Source organism: Gopherus flavomarginatus, chromosome 13 (genome assembly GCF_025201925.1).
Source record: "Gopherus flavomarginatus isolate rGopFla2 chromosome 13, rGopFla2.mat.asm, whole genome shotgun sequence".
NCBI classification, from domain to species: Eukaryota; Metazoa; Chordata; order Testudines; family Testudinidae; genus Gopherus; species Gopherus flavomarginatus.
In genome coordinates, this window is record NC_066629.1 from 28,372,885 (window position 1) to 28,390,053 (window position 17,169).

The window sequence follows — 17,169 nt, forward strand, 5'->3', positions numbered from 1 at the left end:
GCAGGGGGGCTGCGGTGCTTGTACTCACCCAGCGGCGGTCCGGGTCTTCGGTGGCATTTCGGTGGCGGGAGGCCCTTTAGTCGCTCCATGTCTTTGGCAGCACTGAAGGGCCCCATGCCGCCAAAGACCTGGAGCGACTGAAGGGCCCCCCCCCACTCCACCGCCAAAGACCTGGACCACCGCCGGGCCAGGGCTTGTGGGGCCCCTGGGGGGCCTGGGGCAAATTGCTACACTTGTTCCCCCGTCTGGGCAGCTCTGAGACTGCGATGCACTGGCAGAGCGTGGGGGCAGGGAGCACCGGCTGGAATAGCAAGGGAGCTGCAGGCTAGGACTGAGGAGCATCAGCAGAGATTAGCGAGGACACGTGGTTGCAGCCAATGCTCTAAATCTCTCACCTCCAGCAGCATCATTAAGGAGCTACCTTTAGTCTGCAGAAGAGAAGGATGAGGGGGGATTAGATAGCTGCTTTCAACTACCTGAAAGGAGGTTCCAAAGAGGATGGCTCTAGACTGTTCTCAGTGGTACCTGATGACAGAACAAGGAGTAATGGTCTCACGTTGCAGTGAGGGAGACTTAGGTTGGATATTAGGAAAAACTTTTTCACTAGGAGGGTGGTGAAGCACTGGAATTTATTACTTAGGGAGGTGGTGGATTCTCCTTCCTTAGAGGTTTTTAAGGTCAGGCTTGACAAAGCCCTGGCTGGGATGATTCAGTTGGGGATTGGTCCTGCTTTGAGCAGGGGGTTGGACTAGATACCTCCTGAGGTCCCTTCCCACCTTGACATTCTATGATTCTACCTCAGCCCAACAGAGGAGAGAGAAAATGCTGTTTAATTACCTGGCTTAGGATCCATTTATTTCCTGGGTCCCCGAACCCACGGGAACAGCTTATGCAACGCACCCAGGCAGGCAGATCATCTCCCTGACAGCTGTGCTGGCTGAGACAGGGCTGTCCTGCTCAGCCCATCCACCTGGCTCTGCCTCAGCCTCTCCCCCTGTTGACACAACCTGCTCTGTGTTTGCCCGAGAAGGCACAGCTGCTCTTCAAACATCCCTTCTGGTGACGGAGGCAGTTTGGCTCCCAGCCATGGCTCAGCCTCGGAGCCTCCACCTTCCTTTACCTAGGCCAAGGGTGTTCTCTCTCCTTGTGTGCCACACACCTGGGCTTCCGGGGCCTGCAGGGAAAATCCCAGCAGGGTCGCCTCAACCCGGCAGACACATCAGACTCCAGGCAGCCAGACGTGACTTCACTGCACAGTCCTTACAGAACAGAGCTCCCCTAGGGTAACAGCGGGTCAAGGGCCCCTCTGCTCTGCACAGCCCTCAAGGGTCCCGTGGCCCAGCAGCTGCTGCATTTCCACCCTGTGTCTAAGGGGGATGTGGAAAGGAAGCCTGAGGATGCAGCTGATCTCCTCAGCAGGCCTGGAGCAGACAAGAGGCAGAGACTGCTTGACAGACCACCTGCAAAGGCCCAGGGTGAGGAATGAAAACCTGCTGGGGTGCTCAGGGTGCCTGCCCCCAAAATAACCATAACAGGAGGCTCCTTCTCCTGAGGCTTGAGCTGCTCCACAGGACACTGCAACTTGTAGCATGGGGGCATCCAAATTAATGGAATCAGAGCCCCCACTGTGCATTGGCCAGCCATGGCTGTGCAGGGAGCTGGGCTCAGCAGGACAGCCAGGCAGGTGACATGGACCTGAGGCTGCACCACCCAAGGGAGACATGAGACCTTTGGGGACTGTATTCCCAACCTTGGCCTCCTGGCCTTGTTGGGGTGGAAAGGGAGTTTAGCCAGGCCTGGGAGCCCAGGAGCATGATGCCCCTCTGCCAAGGGAATTCAGCACAGGGAGCCCTGGCCTCTGTGAAATTCCTGCAGGTGACTTTTCCTTGCAGTGTCATGCCTCTCCAGTGTAGCAATGCCTTGTGTTTTCCTGAGAGCGTGTAAAGAGAACAAACAATGAAGAAAGGGCAGCCTGGCCCTCCAGGGAGATCTCGAATAGCGTAGTGCTAACGTAGATGGTAATATTCTGGCATTTTCCCCACCCCACTACAAAACCTGCTGGGACAAGAGAGAGCCTCCCAGCTGGAAACAGCTGGCTCGGCGGATCTGGAGCACAGCTACCGGGGCATCTAGAGTGCTGTTTGAGAAAGCCCATCACGAGAGGCAGCAAGTCATCCTAGCTCTGCCTTCTCCTAGGGCAGGATTCACACCACATGGCTTAACAAGTGCCACAGTCACAGGCCAAAGGCATCCCTGGTGCAAGTCCCTGGAAGTCAGAGTAGTTCGCACCAGGCATGATGCTGGCCCCTTGTGTGGCTGTGTGACCCTGCAGTGCACAGCTGTGAGATTGCATGCTGGATGCTAAAGAGCACACCAGAAGGATGAAGGGGAGCATGCTCTCCCATGCGTGCAAGCATCAAGCCAAACGTTCATCTTCCTCCCAGGGACATCCATCCTCGGCCTGCAAGCGATAGATGATGACCCTGGAGAAGTGCTAATTGCTGCATCAATAGTGTGCCACCTACTGGCAGAGAGCGGTATCTCAGCCCCAGATCAATAAAGCTGTTTGACTTTCCCTGCGGCTGGTATGGTGTCCCATGTAGTTACTGCTATTATCTATTTGTGTTACTGTCACAGCTGGCAGCTCCAGCCACGGCCCAGGTGCTGGGCACTGAACAAACACAAGACAAAGAGCTGGTTCCCTTCCCCATGCGCTGACAGTCGAAGATCCCAGCTTTTCCAAATGTTTTGCGTCTCATGAGATTTGATAATTTGCTTAAAAGCCCCGCTCCTGGAGTGACGGGATTAGGTGCGACTCTCAGGGGGTCGAGCTTCTAGCCCCTGTGACTGCAGAGAAAAGCTTGAAAATCTGAATGACCTTATCACCTCCAAGACCAGAAGGGAAAGAACAAGAACCCTGGACCCGTTGTTTTTGAAACCTCGTGATTTGTAAGCCAAACTCTGGATTTTCTGGGTCTTGACTCATGATTTTTTGAGCACATGGAGCTGGTAATAATGGAGTCCCTATGTTACCACTATAGCATTTCAGTGGTTCAGTGGGCAGAACACAACCACTTCCTAGGAAAATATAGTCAGCAACAGTGGCTGGGCTTTGCAGCTGATCTAAATCATGAGGGTGTCTTGGTTTGATTCTGAGTGTCTGTATTTGTATCACAGCAACAGCTCGATCCCCAAACTGAGACTGGGGCCTACTGTGCCGGGTGCTGCACAAACACTTAGCCCCTCCCCCGAAGAGCTGGCAGTCTAACTAGACAAGAGGGGGAGGGGAAACCGAGTCATGGAGTATCTCCAAGCTTTGCCCCATAGCCACAAGACCAACCTTTTCCCAACAAGTGATCCCGCCTGCTGGGGAGATAAAACCCTCACAAGCAATGGCAAGCGGGGTGGGGGGGTTACACCAGCAGATATAACCAGAGATAAGGACCCTTTTTCACTAGAGGGTGACCTAGCGCCATGCACATGCCAACATCCTGTCCTGTGGCCCAATCCCCATCTTGGCACTGCACGAACCAGGCCCTGACCCAGGCAATGCTTCGCTGACAGTGAGTGCCCCTCGAGTGACAGCACAGCATCCAGTTGCTGGAAAATCCTAGCAAGAGATTGCATCTCACAGCAGCAGAGAGCCACAACTCCGCCGTGCTGAATGTAAACGAGGTTCTTCCTCAGCGAGGCCATTGGACAAAACAGGAGCCGAGCCTAGGTAGATTCCTGCTGTCTGTCTAGCTCACAGCCTTGCCAGCCTGGCCCATGGAATTTCTGAAGGCCAGAGAGGGAGGGGTTTATCCTGCCTGCTAATCGTACCACGTCAGCTTCACCCCCGGCACTGACTTGCTCCATGTGCCCCGAAACAAGAGGGAGTATTTCCGGGAACACAGGGCCTAGACATTGGTTCACTTTCCAAACCACACCTGGTTCCAGCTCAGCAGCTCCAGGGAAGTTTCTGCTTTAGCTAGAAAGAGGAACAAGCTGTTTTTGGAGTCCCCCAGGGCTGCTGCCTTCAGTATCACAGCTGCTCTGGGGTCACTCTGTTCCACCTGAGTTCCTGCAGCACGGCCACCTCTGCTCACCCAGTGAGGGAGGGAAGGGAACAATGCACAACATTCACAGGGAGGGACAGGAGCGGCAGGGTACAAGGTGGGCAATGTAAAACAGTCAGCTCCGGTGCACCAGCGGCTCAGGGAACAGCATGGCTGGTGGAAGGGGGCAGTGAGAGGATTGCTGCAGGTTCCTGACCCCTTCCGCTGCACCAAATCCAGATACTGCAGCTTGGGAAATTTGTTTCTTAAGGTGCAAATGATATAAAGACGTACGGAGTGAGTGCAAAGCTGAGCTCTCCTAAGGCAGCCGGCGTGAGCAGGTCAGCAGCACGTCCACTCACGCCTGCCAGTCTGTGTAACCGGGGTCTCGAGTTACTGAATCCAATCACAGCACCACAGCGCGTTCCACTGCGGAGGGCTTGTTCTCCAGGCCTATGGCAATGCTCATTAGCCACGCCACCATGCTTTGAGCTGCCATGGCCCTGGGTTCGCCGCTGCCCAGTGGATCAGCTGGGTCAGCCCTTTCCAAAGGAGCCATCCTCGGAGGTGGGGCCCAAGCTGGGGCCTGGGGTTGCCCTGTCTTGCCTCCAGCTAAGGAGTCAGTTTACATCCAAACCCAGATTGCCTAGGGGCACGGTTCCAGTCGTGGGGTCTGTTTTCACCCTTTGTCCCGTTGTGGTGACTGCAGGTTTCCCTTCTGTCACGTCACTGAGGGCTCCCAGCCAGTCTAACTCAGCCACAAGCCCTGGGCTTGCTGCAGGAATCTCTGGGGGAGGCCCCTGGCTCATGTTCTGCAGGGGGTCAAACTAGATGAACATCACAGTCTCTTCTGGCCTTCCCAGCTATTGTCACCAGTTATTGGTATGTTAAAAAACAAACAGCCCGTCCGTGAGAAAGGAGCAGACAGGCCTCCCCGCCTGGCCAGGAAACTTGCTCTGGGAATGGAGGGAGTGGTGCCACTCAGGTCAATATTACACAACGCACATTGTGTCCTCAGCTCCTTTGTGTTCTCCTCCGGGTTACAACAGTGCCAGTGCCAAGAGCCAGCAGCCCCAGCAGACAGGAGAGGTGCTGCACCGCTCAGCATGGGGAGAGTGCGAGACGGGGTGGCAGGGCCTTAGCCAGGGAGCGCTGAGGGTGACAGTCTCCACCATAGACCAGTTCCCTGACTTTGTCCAGGGTGGGGGTTGAATGAACAAGCCCCCCACCAACTTGCGGGTAGGCAGTGAGGCTGCCATGCACCCCCTCTGTGGCCTCTGCACCCACTAGTCCACTCTATGGGCTGGAGTAGCAGGCACTGGTCTCCAAGCACCGTATCTGGGGGGTTTCTGGCCACTGCAACTGCTGCCTCCTGTTTTCCAAAGGCTTCAGCATTGCACCCGGCCCAGGGAGCCTTCCAGCTACAAACCCTCCCGCTGTGTTCGGCCAGGCTGGCGTGACACCACACGCGACAAGTTCGCACCTTTAGATGCCTTTTGTTTGGCACAGGTCCCTCACTAGGCTACTCAGGACCTTGTCGCTATGTAACAGGGTCTCCTGGGCCTGGGGCCAACTGCACCATGTGCTGCTGCTTACACCAGAGTCTCATGCTGGCCAATGCACCAGAATGGCAGCGTTTCACACCCGCTTTGCACTGGCCACGGGGCAGTGAATATTTAGAACACTTGCACTTTCGAGAGTCCTGGGCAGAGAGAAAGAAACAGTCTGTGGAGCTTGATATGGTCACTGAGCCCAGGCAGGCGAGGGCTGAGACAATGAGATGGGGATTGCAGGTGACTAGCACAGCCAGGCAGTACAACACAATGGATCAGCGAGGCTCAAAGAATGCAGCTGGGTGGGTTGGCTGCCTCCTAACACCTTCCATCCCAGGGTGTCTAAGCACTGTGCAAACGTTAGCGGTTAGTTCTTTAACGTCACAGCCTCCCCCACCCCCGCCCTTGGGACGGGTGTTAGTGCTGCTTACAGATGGGGAGACATAAGCACAGAGATTCATACATTCCAAGGCCAGAAGGGACCATTGGGATCATCTCGTCTGACCCCCTGAATCGCACAGTGGCCCCAGAATCATTCCCAGAGCAGAGCTTGTAGAGAAACATCCAATCTGGATTTCAAAACCATCAGTGATGGAGAATCCACCACGAGCCTGGGTCAATTGTTCCAGCTGTTAATCACCCCATGTGCCTTACTTCCTGTCTGCCTTTGTCCAGCTTCAACTTCCAGCCATGGGATCATGTTAGACCTTGCCCAGCTAGACTGAAGGGCCCATTATTAAATATTTGTTCTCCGTGCAGGTACTTACCGACTGGTCAGTCACCCTTTAACCTTCTCTCTGTTAAAAGCTAAATAGATTGTGCTCCTTAAGTTTCTTACTATTAGAGCATGTCACACCAGTGCCAAATACGAGGGAAAATAACCTCTCTACTGCTACTTGAGATCCCCCGGTTTGTGCATCTCAGGATCACATTAGCTCTTTTGGTCACAGTGTCATGCTAGGAGCTCGTACTCAGTTTATTATCCACCACGACCCCCAAATCTTTTCAGTCACGGCTTCCCAGGCGTGAGTCCCGTCCTGCAAGTACGGCCTGTATTCTTTGTTCCTAGATGGATGCATTTAGCCGTATTAACACACACATTGCTTGCTTGGACCCAGATTACCAAGCAATCCAGATCACTCTGAATCAGTGACCTGCCCTCTTTGTTGTTTACCACGCCCCCAATATTTGTATCACCTGCAAACTTTATCAGTGATGATTTTATGAACACACCCATTCAATGACGATTCCCATTTACAATCACATTCTGAGACCTATCATGCAGGCATTGCAAAAGAATTGGCTCCAATACTGAGCTAGTTCCAATACTGATCATCTCATCACATTTGCCATGGGTAAGCTGCATGTATAATTAAGCAGTGAAGACTCTTGCCTGCTAGTCTGGAAAGGTCCATTATAAAAGAAAATTCTAACTAACCACAAATTAAAATACACACCCTCCATTTCTAATGAGTTTGCCAATGCCAGAGCTTTCTAGTCGGTTCTCAGTGATATGCATGCTCATCTCTAACTACAATCAACACACTCACTGATCTGATTTTCCTCCCTGTTTTCACATATTAAATCCATTAGGCAGCAGCCATAACATACTCAGGGGGGATGCATTTTTGCCAAATTCTCCCTCTCCAGTAGGTGCTGGAATTTCACTCCACCTCCAGCCTGGTAACATTTGGGAATTGCTCTGAAGAACACAGCCCACTTCCTTTGATTAATTCATTAATTTCCTGCTCACCTGCTGAGACAGCAGAGAGTCAGGTAAGACAGACACAGCTGTGTCCATTGTCGCCTCTCTGCATGGTCAACGTCCATGTTTTCAAATGACGGTTGTGGCATTTTGGTGGTGAGTGGTTATCCGCGAGGTCCTACTTAGCAGCCCCAAAGCACAGGAAGGGAAAGAGTGAAGTTGACTTTTTCAGATGAATTATTTTTTAATTTAGTATTGAACTATTTGAGACAGTTTGTTAACGATCACTGCACCTCTTCCAAGCTCCAGAAAGCATCCCTAGTCGCAACAGTATTTAAACCTATGGAAGTGCATGCTTAAAGGTGTAGTGCCTGAACCAGGGCCCAGGAGGTTATAACACTAGCCTCTACTCCAGCAGCTTCCTGCCAAGGCTCTCAAAGCACGTGACAAACACTAGTGAGTTAAACTTCACAGCCCCCACACCAGGTAGAGCAGTGCTATTACATGTCACTACTACCCTGCTGAGGCAGAACCTAAGGCCCTGCGTTACTCATTACTGTGTTATTACAAGAAAGCCATCGTAATGTCCCCAGCTAATTCCAGTGCCAGAGCTGTTAGTGCCTGTCTTGGCACGCCCAGGGTGGGGTCTGTGTGACAGAGGTGCTGAGCATCCAGACTGCCATGGAAACTGAGGGAGGAAACTGGCTCTCTGATTTTAGGGCTCCTGCTGCTATCTATCACATCTCCATACACATGTAAAAAAGCTCAGGTAAGTCAAGCCTGGCCATTGTGCAGCCTCTGACTGCACCAGAGGCCAGCTAGCGAGCTGGTACATGGCTGAGGAATCAGCTCTCAGGGCACCTGTTACACCATACAGATGCTCCCTGGGTTATGCAAGACCCGACTTGCGCAAATTCGCACATACAGAAAAAGTTCCATAAGCCAGAAATAGGATTTTCGAGTTGCAGAAATTTTTGCTTAATGTATGGGTGTGCGTTTCCGACCTACACAAAATTTGAGTTACGCAAGGCTTTCCAGAACAGAACGATGGCATAAGTCAGGGGGCGTCCGTTCATCACAGTTCCTTGCCAGTTCACACAGCACGGAAACCCAGCTCTCCAGAGAGCATGGCTACTCTACACACTGCTGGGAGACTCCCTAGGAAGATGGAGATATTCCAACCCACAGGTGTAACATCTCGGTGTGACACAGGGACACAGAGAGCAACTTGTGACTCAAACTTCCCCGTGTGCACTCCGGGTGACCCAAGGGAGACATTCTTTGTTGCCCGCTGAGGACGAGACATCCGCTGCCTGCTGTGCTGAGCCTTGTGGTTACAGGGCGGGTGGCATTCACAAGCATCTCCCCCAGCTGACAGTGTCCAACCCCTGGTTCAATCCCAGAACGGTGCCAAGTGGGTCCTAGGGAGGCAGCTCTGAAAAAGGGGCTGGATTTGTGGGGGAAGGGCACAGACCTCTCTGAGTTCCCCAAAACTCTCTTTCACCGAGCTTCCCCGTATGCTGAAATAATCAGTGTCCTTAGGGACACAGTGATGGCCCTACATGAGCAGCCCCCTCATGTCTGGCCCCCCGGCAGTGACCGATGCCTGATGTTGAGGAGGGAGGAGTAAGCAAGGTAAGGCTGCCAGCTGCCTCCCTCGCCCCGGGGATCGGCTGCAATTTGTTTATCCCTTTCTTCGCACAGGCACCCTCAGGCTGAATCCCACTCACACCTATTGTTCAACCTGGCCCCATTGTTACTCATTGGCATGCACAGCATGGCGCTGCTCATGCAGAGCCCAAGGACAGGTCTCTGCTCGCAAGGCCCAGCCAGACAACCGAGAAGGGTGGGGAAGAGGGCTGGGTGGTGGGGGCAGGGCCAGCGCTTGCATTTAGGCAACGTAGGCAGTCGCCTAGGGCGCCAGGATTATGGAGGGGGCAGCATTTTGCCGGGGGGGGCGGCAGGCGGCTCCTGTGGAGCTGCCGCAGCCGTGCCTGCAGAGGGGTTGCTGGTCCCACAGCTCCGATGGACCTGCCGCAGCCGTGCCTGTGGAGGGTCCGCTGGTCCCGTGGCTCCAGTGGACCTGCCGCAGCCGTGCCTGCGGAGGGTCCGCTGGTCCTGCGGCTCCCCTGGACCTGCCGCAGCCATGCCTGCGAAGGATCCTCTGGTCCCGCGGCTCCAGTGGACCTGCTGCAGCTGTGCCTGCGGCAGGTCTACTGGAGCCGCGGGACCAGCGACCCCTCCGCAGGCACGGCTGCGGCAGCTCCACCGGAGCCACGAGACCCTAGTGCGAGGCGCTGAAATGGCCCAGTGCCTAGGGTGCCAGAAACCCTGGTGCCGGTCCTGGGTGAGGGGGAAAGTTATGGCAGAGAAGGGTGGGGCAGCAGGCTCACTCTTACACACATATTGGCTCCTCTGCTTTGGGGGCTTTGAACGTTGACATGTAATTGCAGGGAGGGCTGGCGAAGGGGGAAGGGGATCTGGAGGAGGAGGAGAGCTTGCACGTCCCACGGGCAGAGCGGGTAGTGCAGATGTTGGGCACAGCATCAGAAAGGGCCTCGAGCCGTTACTGGAAAAGGGAGGCAGAGGGAGGACCAAGCAGAGCGGAGTCAGCAGAGCACCCAGTGTGCCGGGGACAAGCTAGGGACCAGGAGCTCAACTACCTCGGTTAACTCCGCAGTGATGTCAAGGGCTTTAGTGGAGTTCCTCCAGATCTAGGCCAGGATCTGTCCTGAGATGAAGGCATGCGCTGGGTGTGAGGAACGATCCATTACGTGCCCCCCCCATGTGGGGCCAGAGGGGCTAGGTGTGAGGAACGATCCATTCCATCCCCCTCGCCATGTGGGGCCAGGTGTGAGGAATGATCCATTCCGTCCCCTCCACCCTCATGTGGGGCCAGAGGGGCTGGCCTGATAACAGTGGATGAGAAGCACCCAGAACAATCAGCCTATCACAGCAGATGGGTTTCAAACAGCCCTGCCAAGGTCACCACGTTGCTTTTCTGCTGCGCTTTCCCCGGGGGAACAGGGCCTCAGGACAATGAAGGGCCAGGCTCCCATCCCCACCCAGACCCTCACAGTGCAGGACAGTGTTCTGCAGCCACCAATGCGCAGCCTCAGGCCAAGAACCCAGCTGGCCCAGCTGCCAAAGGTGGCACTTGGACTGATGGGGCCTGGCACTCAGTGTCCCAGCCCGACACGTGTAACGTGCCTGCGCCAGTCGCTTGTGCTGTGTCCTACCCAAGGTGGCTGTAACTCTTTCGAAGGTGACAAGCTGACTAGCAACAAAAGCCACGCAAGGCGTCTCCTACAGCTGAGCAGTGAAAGCCTTGGAGGAGAACAGAGCCCCTTGTGCTAGAGCCCCTGGGACGAAGCAGCCCAGCTCAGCAGTGAGAGCTTCAGTGCGACAGCAGCACCATGGCAATCTTCAAAATGCGTTTCTGTAAAGTAGCTGCGCTTAGCCCCTTTCAATCCAAGGTGCTCAGCATGCTTTACACGTGCACACACAGGGTAAGCAAGGGATAAATGTATGGAGCACTGAAACGGCTGTCTAAGAGTCAACAGCAACACAACACCCCAGCTCAGCTCAGGTCAGGGTGAAGAACCCTGGAGCAGCTACAGCAAGGAAACTGGGTGAAGAGGCAGGCGACTTGTGCTCACTGACTCACTGCAATGAAACTGGGTTACTTGCCTAGAAATATGAGGAGCTGGTGACCTTAGAAGTAAGGGCATCACCGTCTGGTAACCTTCCGTGTCACATCTTCTTCCTTCCCCTCCACCCTATAACAGTTCTGACTCAAACCCAACTTGGAACAATGCGGAAGGACAGACAGATAGAGGGAGAGCAGCGTGGGTCAGGTGCCTGTTATCACACGGAGAAGAGCCTTGCTCCATCACTTCTCTCCCGATAGGTTAATCTGGGCAGAGTCACTCGCCAGGGGCAGATGCAGAGATTATGCAGGTGATGTTGATGCTGACAGATGGGTGTCAAATTACAATCCAAATCATAATTCCTGTTTGACAACTCCCATTGTGGGTTTTAAATAGCACTCCCGCTGTCCAGCCGTCAGTGCTGGGAGAGAGCACCAAAGAGCAGGGGCTGCTCAGCTCAGGCAGAGTGGGGACAGCTGCAGAGCATCTGAGACTCTGGACAAACCGCATGGGTTCTGGCACCTTTCAGGCACCCAGCGATAGGAGGGCACGTGCTGCGTTCCAGGCAGCCCTTGGATCTAGGAAACGGACTCTCTCCACAGGCTGAAGGATACCTTGCAGCTGGGCAGACATGGTGAGTCACCAGCATGGGAGCATAGAACATCTTTCTTTCAGCTCCCAGGGCCCCTGGCAGATCCCACCATCCTTCCCACAGGGATGGGAGACGCTCACCTCCCTATTTGCTGCCATTTCACTGCTCTCCTGTGGGAGTTTCAGACTCAGTCAGATAAAGAGCAACTCCATGTCTGAACAAGGCAGATTTATTATCCCGTTCCCCCTTGGCTCTGAATATCGAACAGCAGTTCTCAGCCCAGGTGTGCAACCCGTTCTCTGCTTCCTTTCTTCTTCTGGTCTTTGCTTTATTGCTTGCTAGTATATCATGAGACGCTATTGCCCAGAGCCCGTGGCTCCTCAACTTCTGCATGGCTTCGCCTCCTGCCTCTCGCCGCTAGGAACTGCACAAATATGTCGCTGGAATTAGTTTTCTTGCTGGGGGGTCCAGGGCTCTTCCTGAGGTCAAAACACATGTTCTTAGAAGGGTCGTTCCCTAAAAGAGTCACTGCAACAGCTGAGCAAAGCATAGGCAAGAATTGTGCCAGCCTCCCCCACGTTTCTCGGCCAGTGCACCTGGAGCTGGCCTGTGGAATGTGGGTGCCACCGTGTGCACTAACACGGCTGCGTGCATGAGGGTTTTCAGAAAATCTGCCCTGTTGTCTCTCCCCCACTGGCAGCTGCAATGCGAGTGCACATGGGTGTTTCCATCACTGTGTCACCCAATGCAGGTGGAGAAAACACTAGCTCTGAGCAGCAGGATATTTGCCCCAAAAGATCTTAGTGCAGACAAGGCTCAGGACAAGAGAATGACCATTGATTTCAATGGGAACAAAGCCCCAAATCTGCACCCCTTACTCACACTGAGGAGTACACACTCCTATTGAAGTCAATAGGCTTAAAGGGGGCAGAATGTGACTGTAACTCAGGCTTCTACAAGGAAGTGTAGGAGGCATCCCTATGGATGTCCCATTTCTACGTCCCAGAGATCTGACCGCCATTTTTAGAGGGTTCTAGAAACTTCCCTTTGCAAAGTCTGCACAGAGCACAGCTCACATTAGCTAGCAGGCTTCTTTGGCAGAAGGAATGGGAGATGTTTTCATGCCAATGATGTAGGTTTTGACGCAGTGTAATTACCCATTTAATAGTGCCCATCACAGAGCGAGCCCTCTATAGACCCTGATGAATCAGTCCAGCCACCTCGCAGTGAGAGAGGGCGGTAAAGGAATACCATCCCCCATTTTATAGATGGGAGAACTAGACAAAAAGCGGCAGTGAGATTTGCCGAAGGTCAGTGAGTTCGTACAACCCAGGAGTTCCTCACTCCCAGGCCAGAGTGCATACCATTTACCCACTAATTAATGAGCCCTTACAGGTTGACACTGCATGGGAAGATTTCCTTCCTCTCTTTCTTAAAAGTAAAAAGCAGTAAATGTAACCGTTCAGCACGCAGCTCTGCCCCATCACCCCCGTGTTGTCTGACCACACAGCCAGAGGAATCAGGGATGTCAGAATGACCCCTTTCACTGATCCTTGACACAAGCAGGGTGCAGCAAACCTAGGCTTGGGTGAACCTCCCCTCAAATGTCCTGGATTCCAATGCTCATCTCTGAGTCAAACACTGTTGGTTTGTGTTCGCCAGGACACGGTTTGGGGCACCACAGCACCAGAAGCTGCATTGATGTTCTGTCAGAGATGACAGCAAGGTTATTTTAATTAGTCATAGCAGCTCCAGTTTTCCAAGGAAAGTGTTTGCTTTACATAAACAAGCTGGCACAGTTCCTGTCCAGCTTTGAATTTAGCCAGCGCAGCTACAATTACAATGGTCTCTGTTTGAAGTCAGTTAGAGAGATACTGCACAAACACTGACTGGCTGCCTCCAGAGACCAGACTGAAAGCAGAGAATTTCTTTTGATATGAGGAGATTGCATAGACCCAAGGAAAGGCTAAGACCAACTGAAGCTCAGACATTACCCACTCTGCTCAAGAAGGATTTGACATGCACAGGATGTCCTTCTACTGGCCACTTCTGTCTCTAGACACTAGTCTAGTCTCTAGGCAAGTTTTCATTCCAGCATCGCCTGTAAATTTCACCAGGGCTGAATTGTCTGCAATGAAACATGCAATAAAGACGGACCCGAGGCAGAAACAGAGAGACAGAGTTCAGCTGGTCGAAAAGGCCTTTGAAAGTGCAAACAGAACCCTGAGCTGGGCTCCAACAAGCGGGAAGCTCGGTGGGAGAAGTCGAAGGACAGGAGCTCAGCGGAGGCCCTGCCAGCACCCAGGGGCCACTGTGGGAATTTGGCTCCAAGCATTTATGTAGAGTGGGCAGCTGCCAGAGATTATTGCAGACGGGGAATCTCCTCAGTGACCTAGGCTAAGCCTAGCCTACCACTTCCCCACCCTTGGCATGGTGGCATCCGCCCTCTTGGTTATAAAAGAGGCTCCATCTGTGAGGTGGGGCTGGAATTCAGAGGCCACTGGAGGGACCGGTCATGTGTTTGTTCAAAGCTCTGCATGATCACCTGGAGGCCACAGGTGGTATTTTATGGGTGAGCAGGCTGGGCTGTTGCAAAACAATCTGGCATTTATACAGACACCACACACAGAAGATAGCAGCTTCCTGGAGGAAATCGAGTCAGGGATGGGCATAGGAAAAGGCAGAAAGCTAAACTGACCCCCTAGCCCCAAAGATACACCCCTCCTGCTCCCCCTTCACTCTCACCGCCCCACACACCCACTCCCCAGACAGATTTTCTTTTTCACACCAGACTCCTGGATCTCCTTCCTGGCAAGCAGCTGGCATATTGTGCATTAACCCGCCACCTGCTGCCCTGCCATGATTCACTGCTGAACATTGGCTTCAAGGACAGAGATCCTGACTAATCTGCTCCAGGGAGGAATAAACCAGACCGTGAACATCTCTTCCTGCACCACTGAACTGCAGGGTCAAGTTTGTTAGGATTTAGCCCATTGCACGGGCTCTGGTAGAGAGGTGGAAGGGACAGGAAGGTGTTACAAAACATGGCCAGACTGCCCAGAGAGCTCAGCGCATCACAGTGAAACCCCCCCCCTTCTAACTCCGCACTCCCAGGAGTTATGGACACCGCGCTTGCAGGTATCCAAAGGGTTTACAATAATGAGAATAAAAGCTTGCATTTCCACAGTAGCCTGGAGGGTTGAGCAGCGGACAGGGGATCTGCAGATCGTGGATTCGAATCCTGACCCTGGCCCTGACTTCAGGTTGGAATGCAGGTGAGGGAAGGCCTGACTCAGGTCTCACTCCCTACCCTGTACAATGGCCCCCAAAACCAAGAGCCAGCCCGGGGCAGCCCTGAGCTCCAGGCAGACAGCACAGGGAAGGAGAAGGACGAGAGAGACTGATCCAAACACCCTTGCCACAGAGAAGAATGGGGGCTAGTGCCGGGACACCCAGGTACTGTGCACCCCAGTGTTCTGTTCCCCAAAGGACTCAGCCCTGTGCCAGGGAGCGGCTAATGTCCTGCTTGCTCTGCACCATGGGAGTGTTGGCCTCACCCACAGACATAGCCTCGAAAGCCAGGGGTGAGGAGCAGCATCAGTTAATAACTAAAGAAAACACAGATTAGGTGAAGTTAGACCCAGCCGCTGGCTGAGTGAGAGGCAACAGCAGCTGCTGAGTAGGTTTTGTCGTGAAGAGGAAAACAGGTCATGGTACATGAATATTGGGGAACACAGGGAAAACCCACTGACATAGCGTTCTGGGAGCCTGACTCGCCCTCACCAGGCAACCTGGGTGGAGAAGGCAATGGGTCAAAGCAGAAGCATCTTGCACCCACGTTGCTCAGGGGAATGTGACAGGGGCCCAGGCACTGCAGAATCAGGCCCTGCACCATTCATAAAGGCAATGCAGCCAGATTCCTTCAGCCCCGCAGCTTGTGCAGTCGTTTGCACCGAGGCAAAGCAGACCAGGGTGGGTGTGAAAATGTCCCTCTGGTGTAAGTGAGGGGCGGGAGAATCTGAGCTGGTGACATTTCATGCCCATTTTGCTCTCCCTTTGCATGGGTGTAAATAGGATCATGGGTGCAGGGCTGGGGGGTGGGAGGGGACGGTGATAAGCCAGTAGCTGCAAAGTGAGCATTGACCTGTCAGTTCTTGGAGCTGATGAGTCCCACCCCGCCCTTGGTGGAGATGTTCCCCGTCAGTGAAAGGTGCGACTGAGCGCCCAGGCCAGTGGGCATGTCTGCACCCTGCTAGAACACAGGGCAGCACTCTGTCCCTATGACACTGCTGATCGCCCGCTCTCTGCGCTGCCCCGCGTGGTTTTATCCCCGACCCCGCAATATCTGCTGCTTTTCTTAATGCCCTGCTCCTGGAGTCCGGTGACTACACGAGATTCGCAGCTGTCATTGAACAAAACCTCAGCCTCTAGCCCTGGTGGCTGTGGAGAAAATACTGACAAGCTGAATGCGGCCCAGCGCCCCAGAAAGCAGGAGGCAAAGAAAAAATACCACCACCATTTACTATGTTTTGGAGCCCACGATTCTGGGGGCCTGACTCCTGATTTCTAAATGCTCGGGGTGGGCAACCCTGCAAATGATTAACAACAGCGAACCACTGAGAAGTCTGACATCACTCAACAAGCAGCTCCCATCCCTGCTCCTAGGCGCCTGAATCACAGTCCCTGTTGAATCTCTCCCCTTTGTGGGCCATTTTGTCTTAGAATTTGACACCCCCCCCCTTCTCCCTGCTCATCCTGGGCACAGCCCCAGGACAGAGCCCTGACGCTTACCTGCCATTGCAGCGTCCAGCAGCGACACTGGAGGGAATGGTCTCACGCAGGGTGGGAAGGGACGTTAAAGTGACATGGAAACGGGCCGATTTCCATAGGCCAGGAGCTTGCTTGGCAAGTGAAAGCAGCCAGGGGCAGGGGGCAGCTCTCGGCAGCACAGTGAAGGCATCCGTGCACATGTACGGCAGCCACAGGAAAGTCCAGCCCCGCTGCCCTGACTCCCTCTGTTCAGCATCAATACATCAACCAGAGGAAAGCTGGGCTGCTCCTAAGGCAAAGCCTAGGTGATGTGTTCAGCAGGGCTTCTCCTTCTGTAAGCAGCTGTGGAGAGGTGGAGGGGGCTTTGTGTCTCTATCACTTTCTCCTGAGACTGGCTGCTGCAAAGGGGTTTGTTTACACGTCTCCTAGCAGCTGCAATAGCTAGCCCTGCTCTCCTTTCTTCTGCTTGTCCCAATAGGCTGGGGGGTGGATTCCCCGCCCCGCCCTGCCCCGCAGGGACAGGCACAGCACGATGGAGAAAAGCAAAAGACACGGGAACCGCCTCGGGGGGTGGGGCAGCCCAAGCCATCGAATTGGACCTAGGTGGCAATGCAAGACAGATAAAGTGGAAAAACCACCTGCCCCTTGCTGCTGTGCAGCCTGCTTTATTCCCGAGCTAGGGGGATGAGGGTTTGCCTTTCTCCGAAGTTCATCCCCTGCCTGGATATTCGTCAGGCTAGTCCCACAGCACACCCGCCTGCATGCAAGGGCAGGGTCAGCAAAGTTCTTTCCAGGGCCAGAATCGCCCACACACCAATGCCCTAGTCTCCTGGAAAGGGCCTTCCTCTGCTACCAACCAGTG

The 17,169-nt window shown here is 54.0% G+C and overlaps 1 protein-coding gene across 3 annotated transcripts in view; it reads right to left on the bottom strand.

The window, feature by feature from the left end:
- Positions 1-16,630, bottom strand: part of LOC127033746 (transmembrane protease serine 13-like) — a 92,488-nt gene extending 75,858 nt beyond the window's left edge. For all 3 annotated transcript variants that reach the window (XM_050921906.1, XM_050921909.1, XM_050921908.1), the window contains exon 1: positions 16,329-16,630. Coding sequence is in view for 2 of the 3 variants with exons in the window: in XM_050921909.1 (XP_050777866.1) it covers positions 16,329-16,335 (7 nt within the window). In the remaining variant the exon portion in view is untranslated. The remainder of the gene's footprint in view (positions 1-16,328) is intronic.
- Between the last annotated feature and the right edge of the window lie 539 nt (positions 16,631-17,169).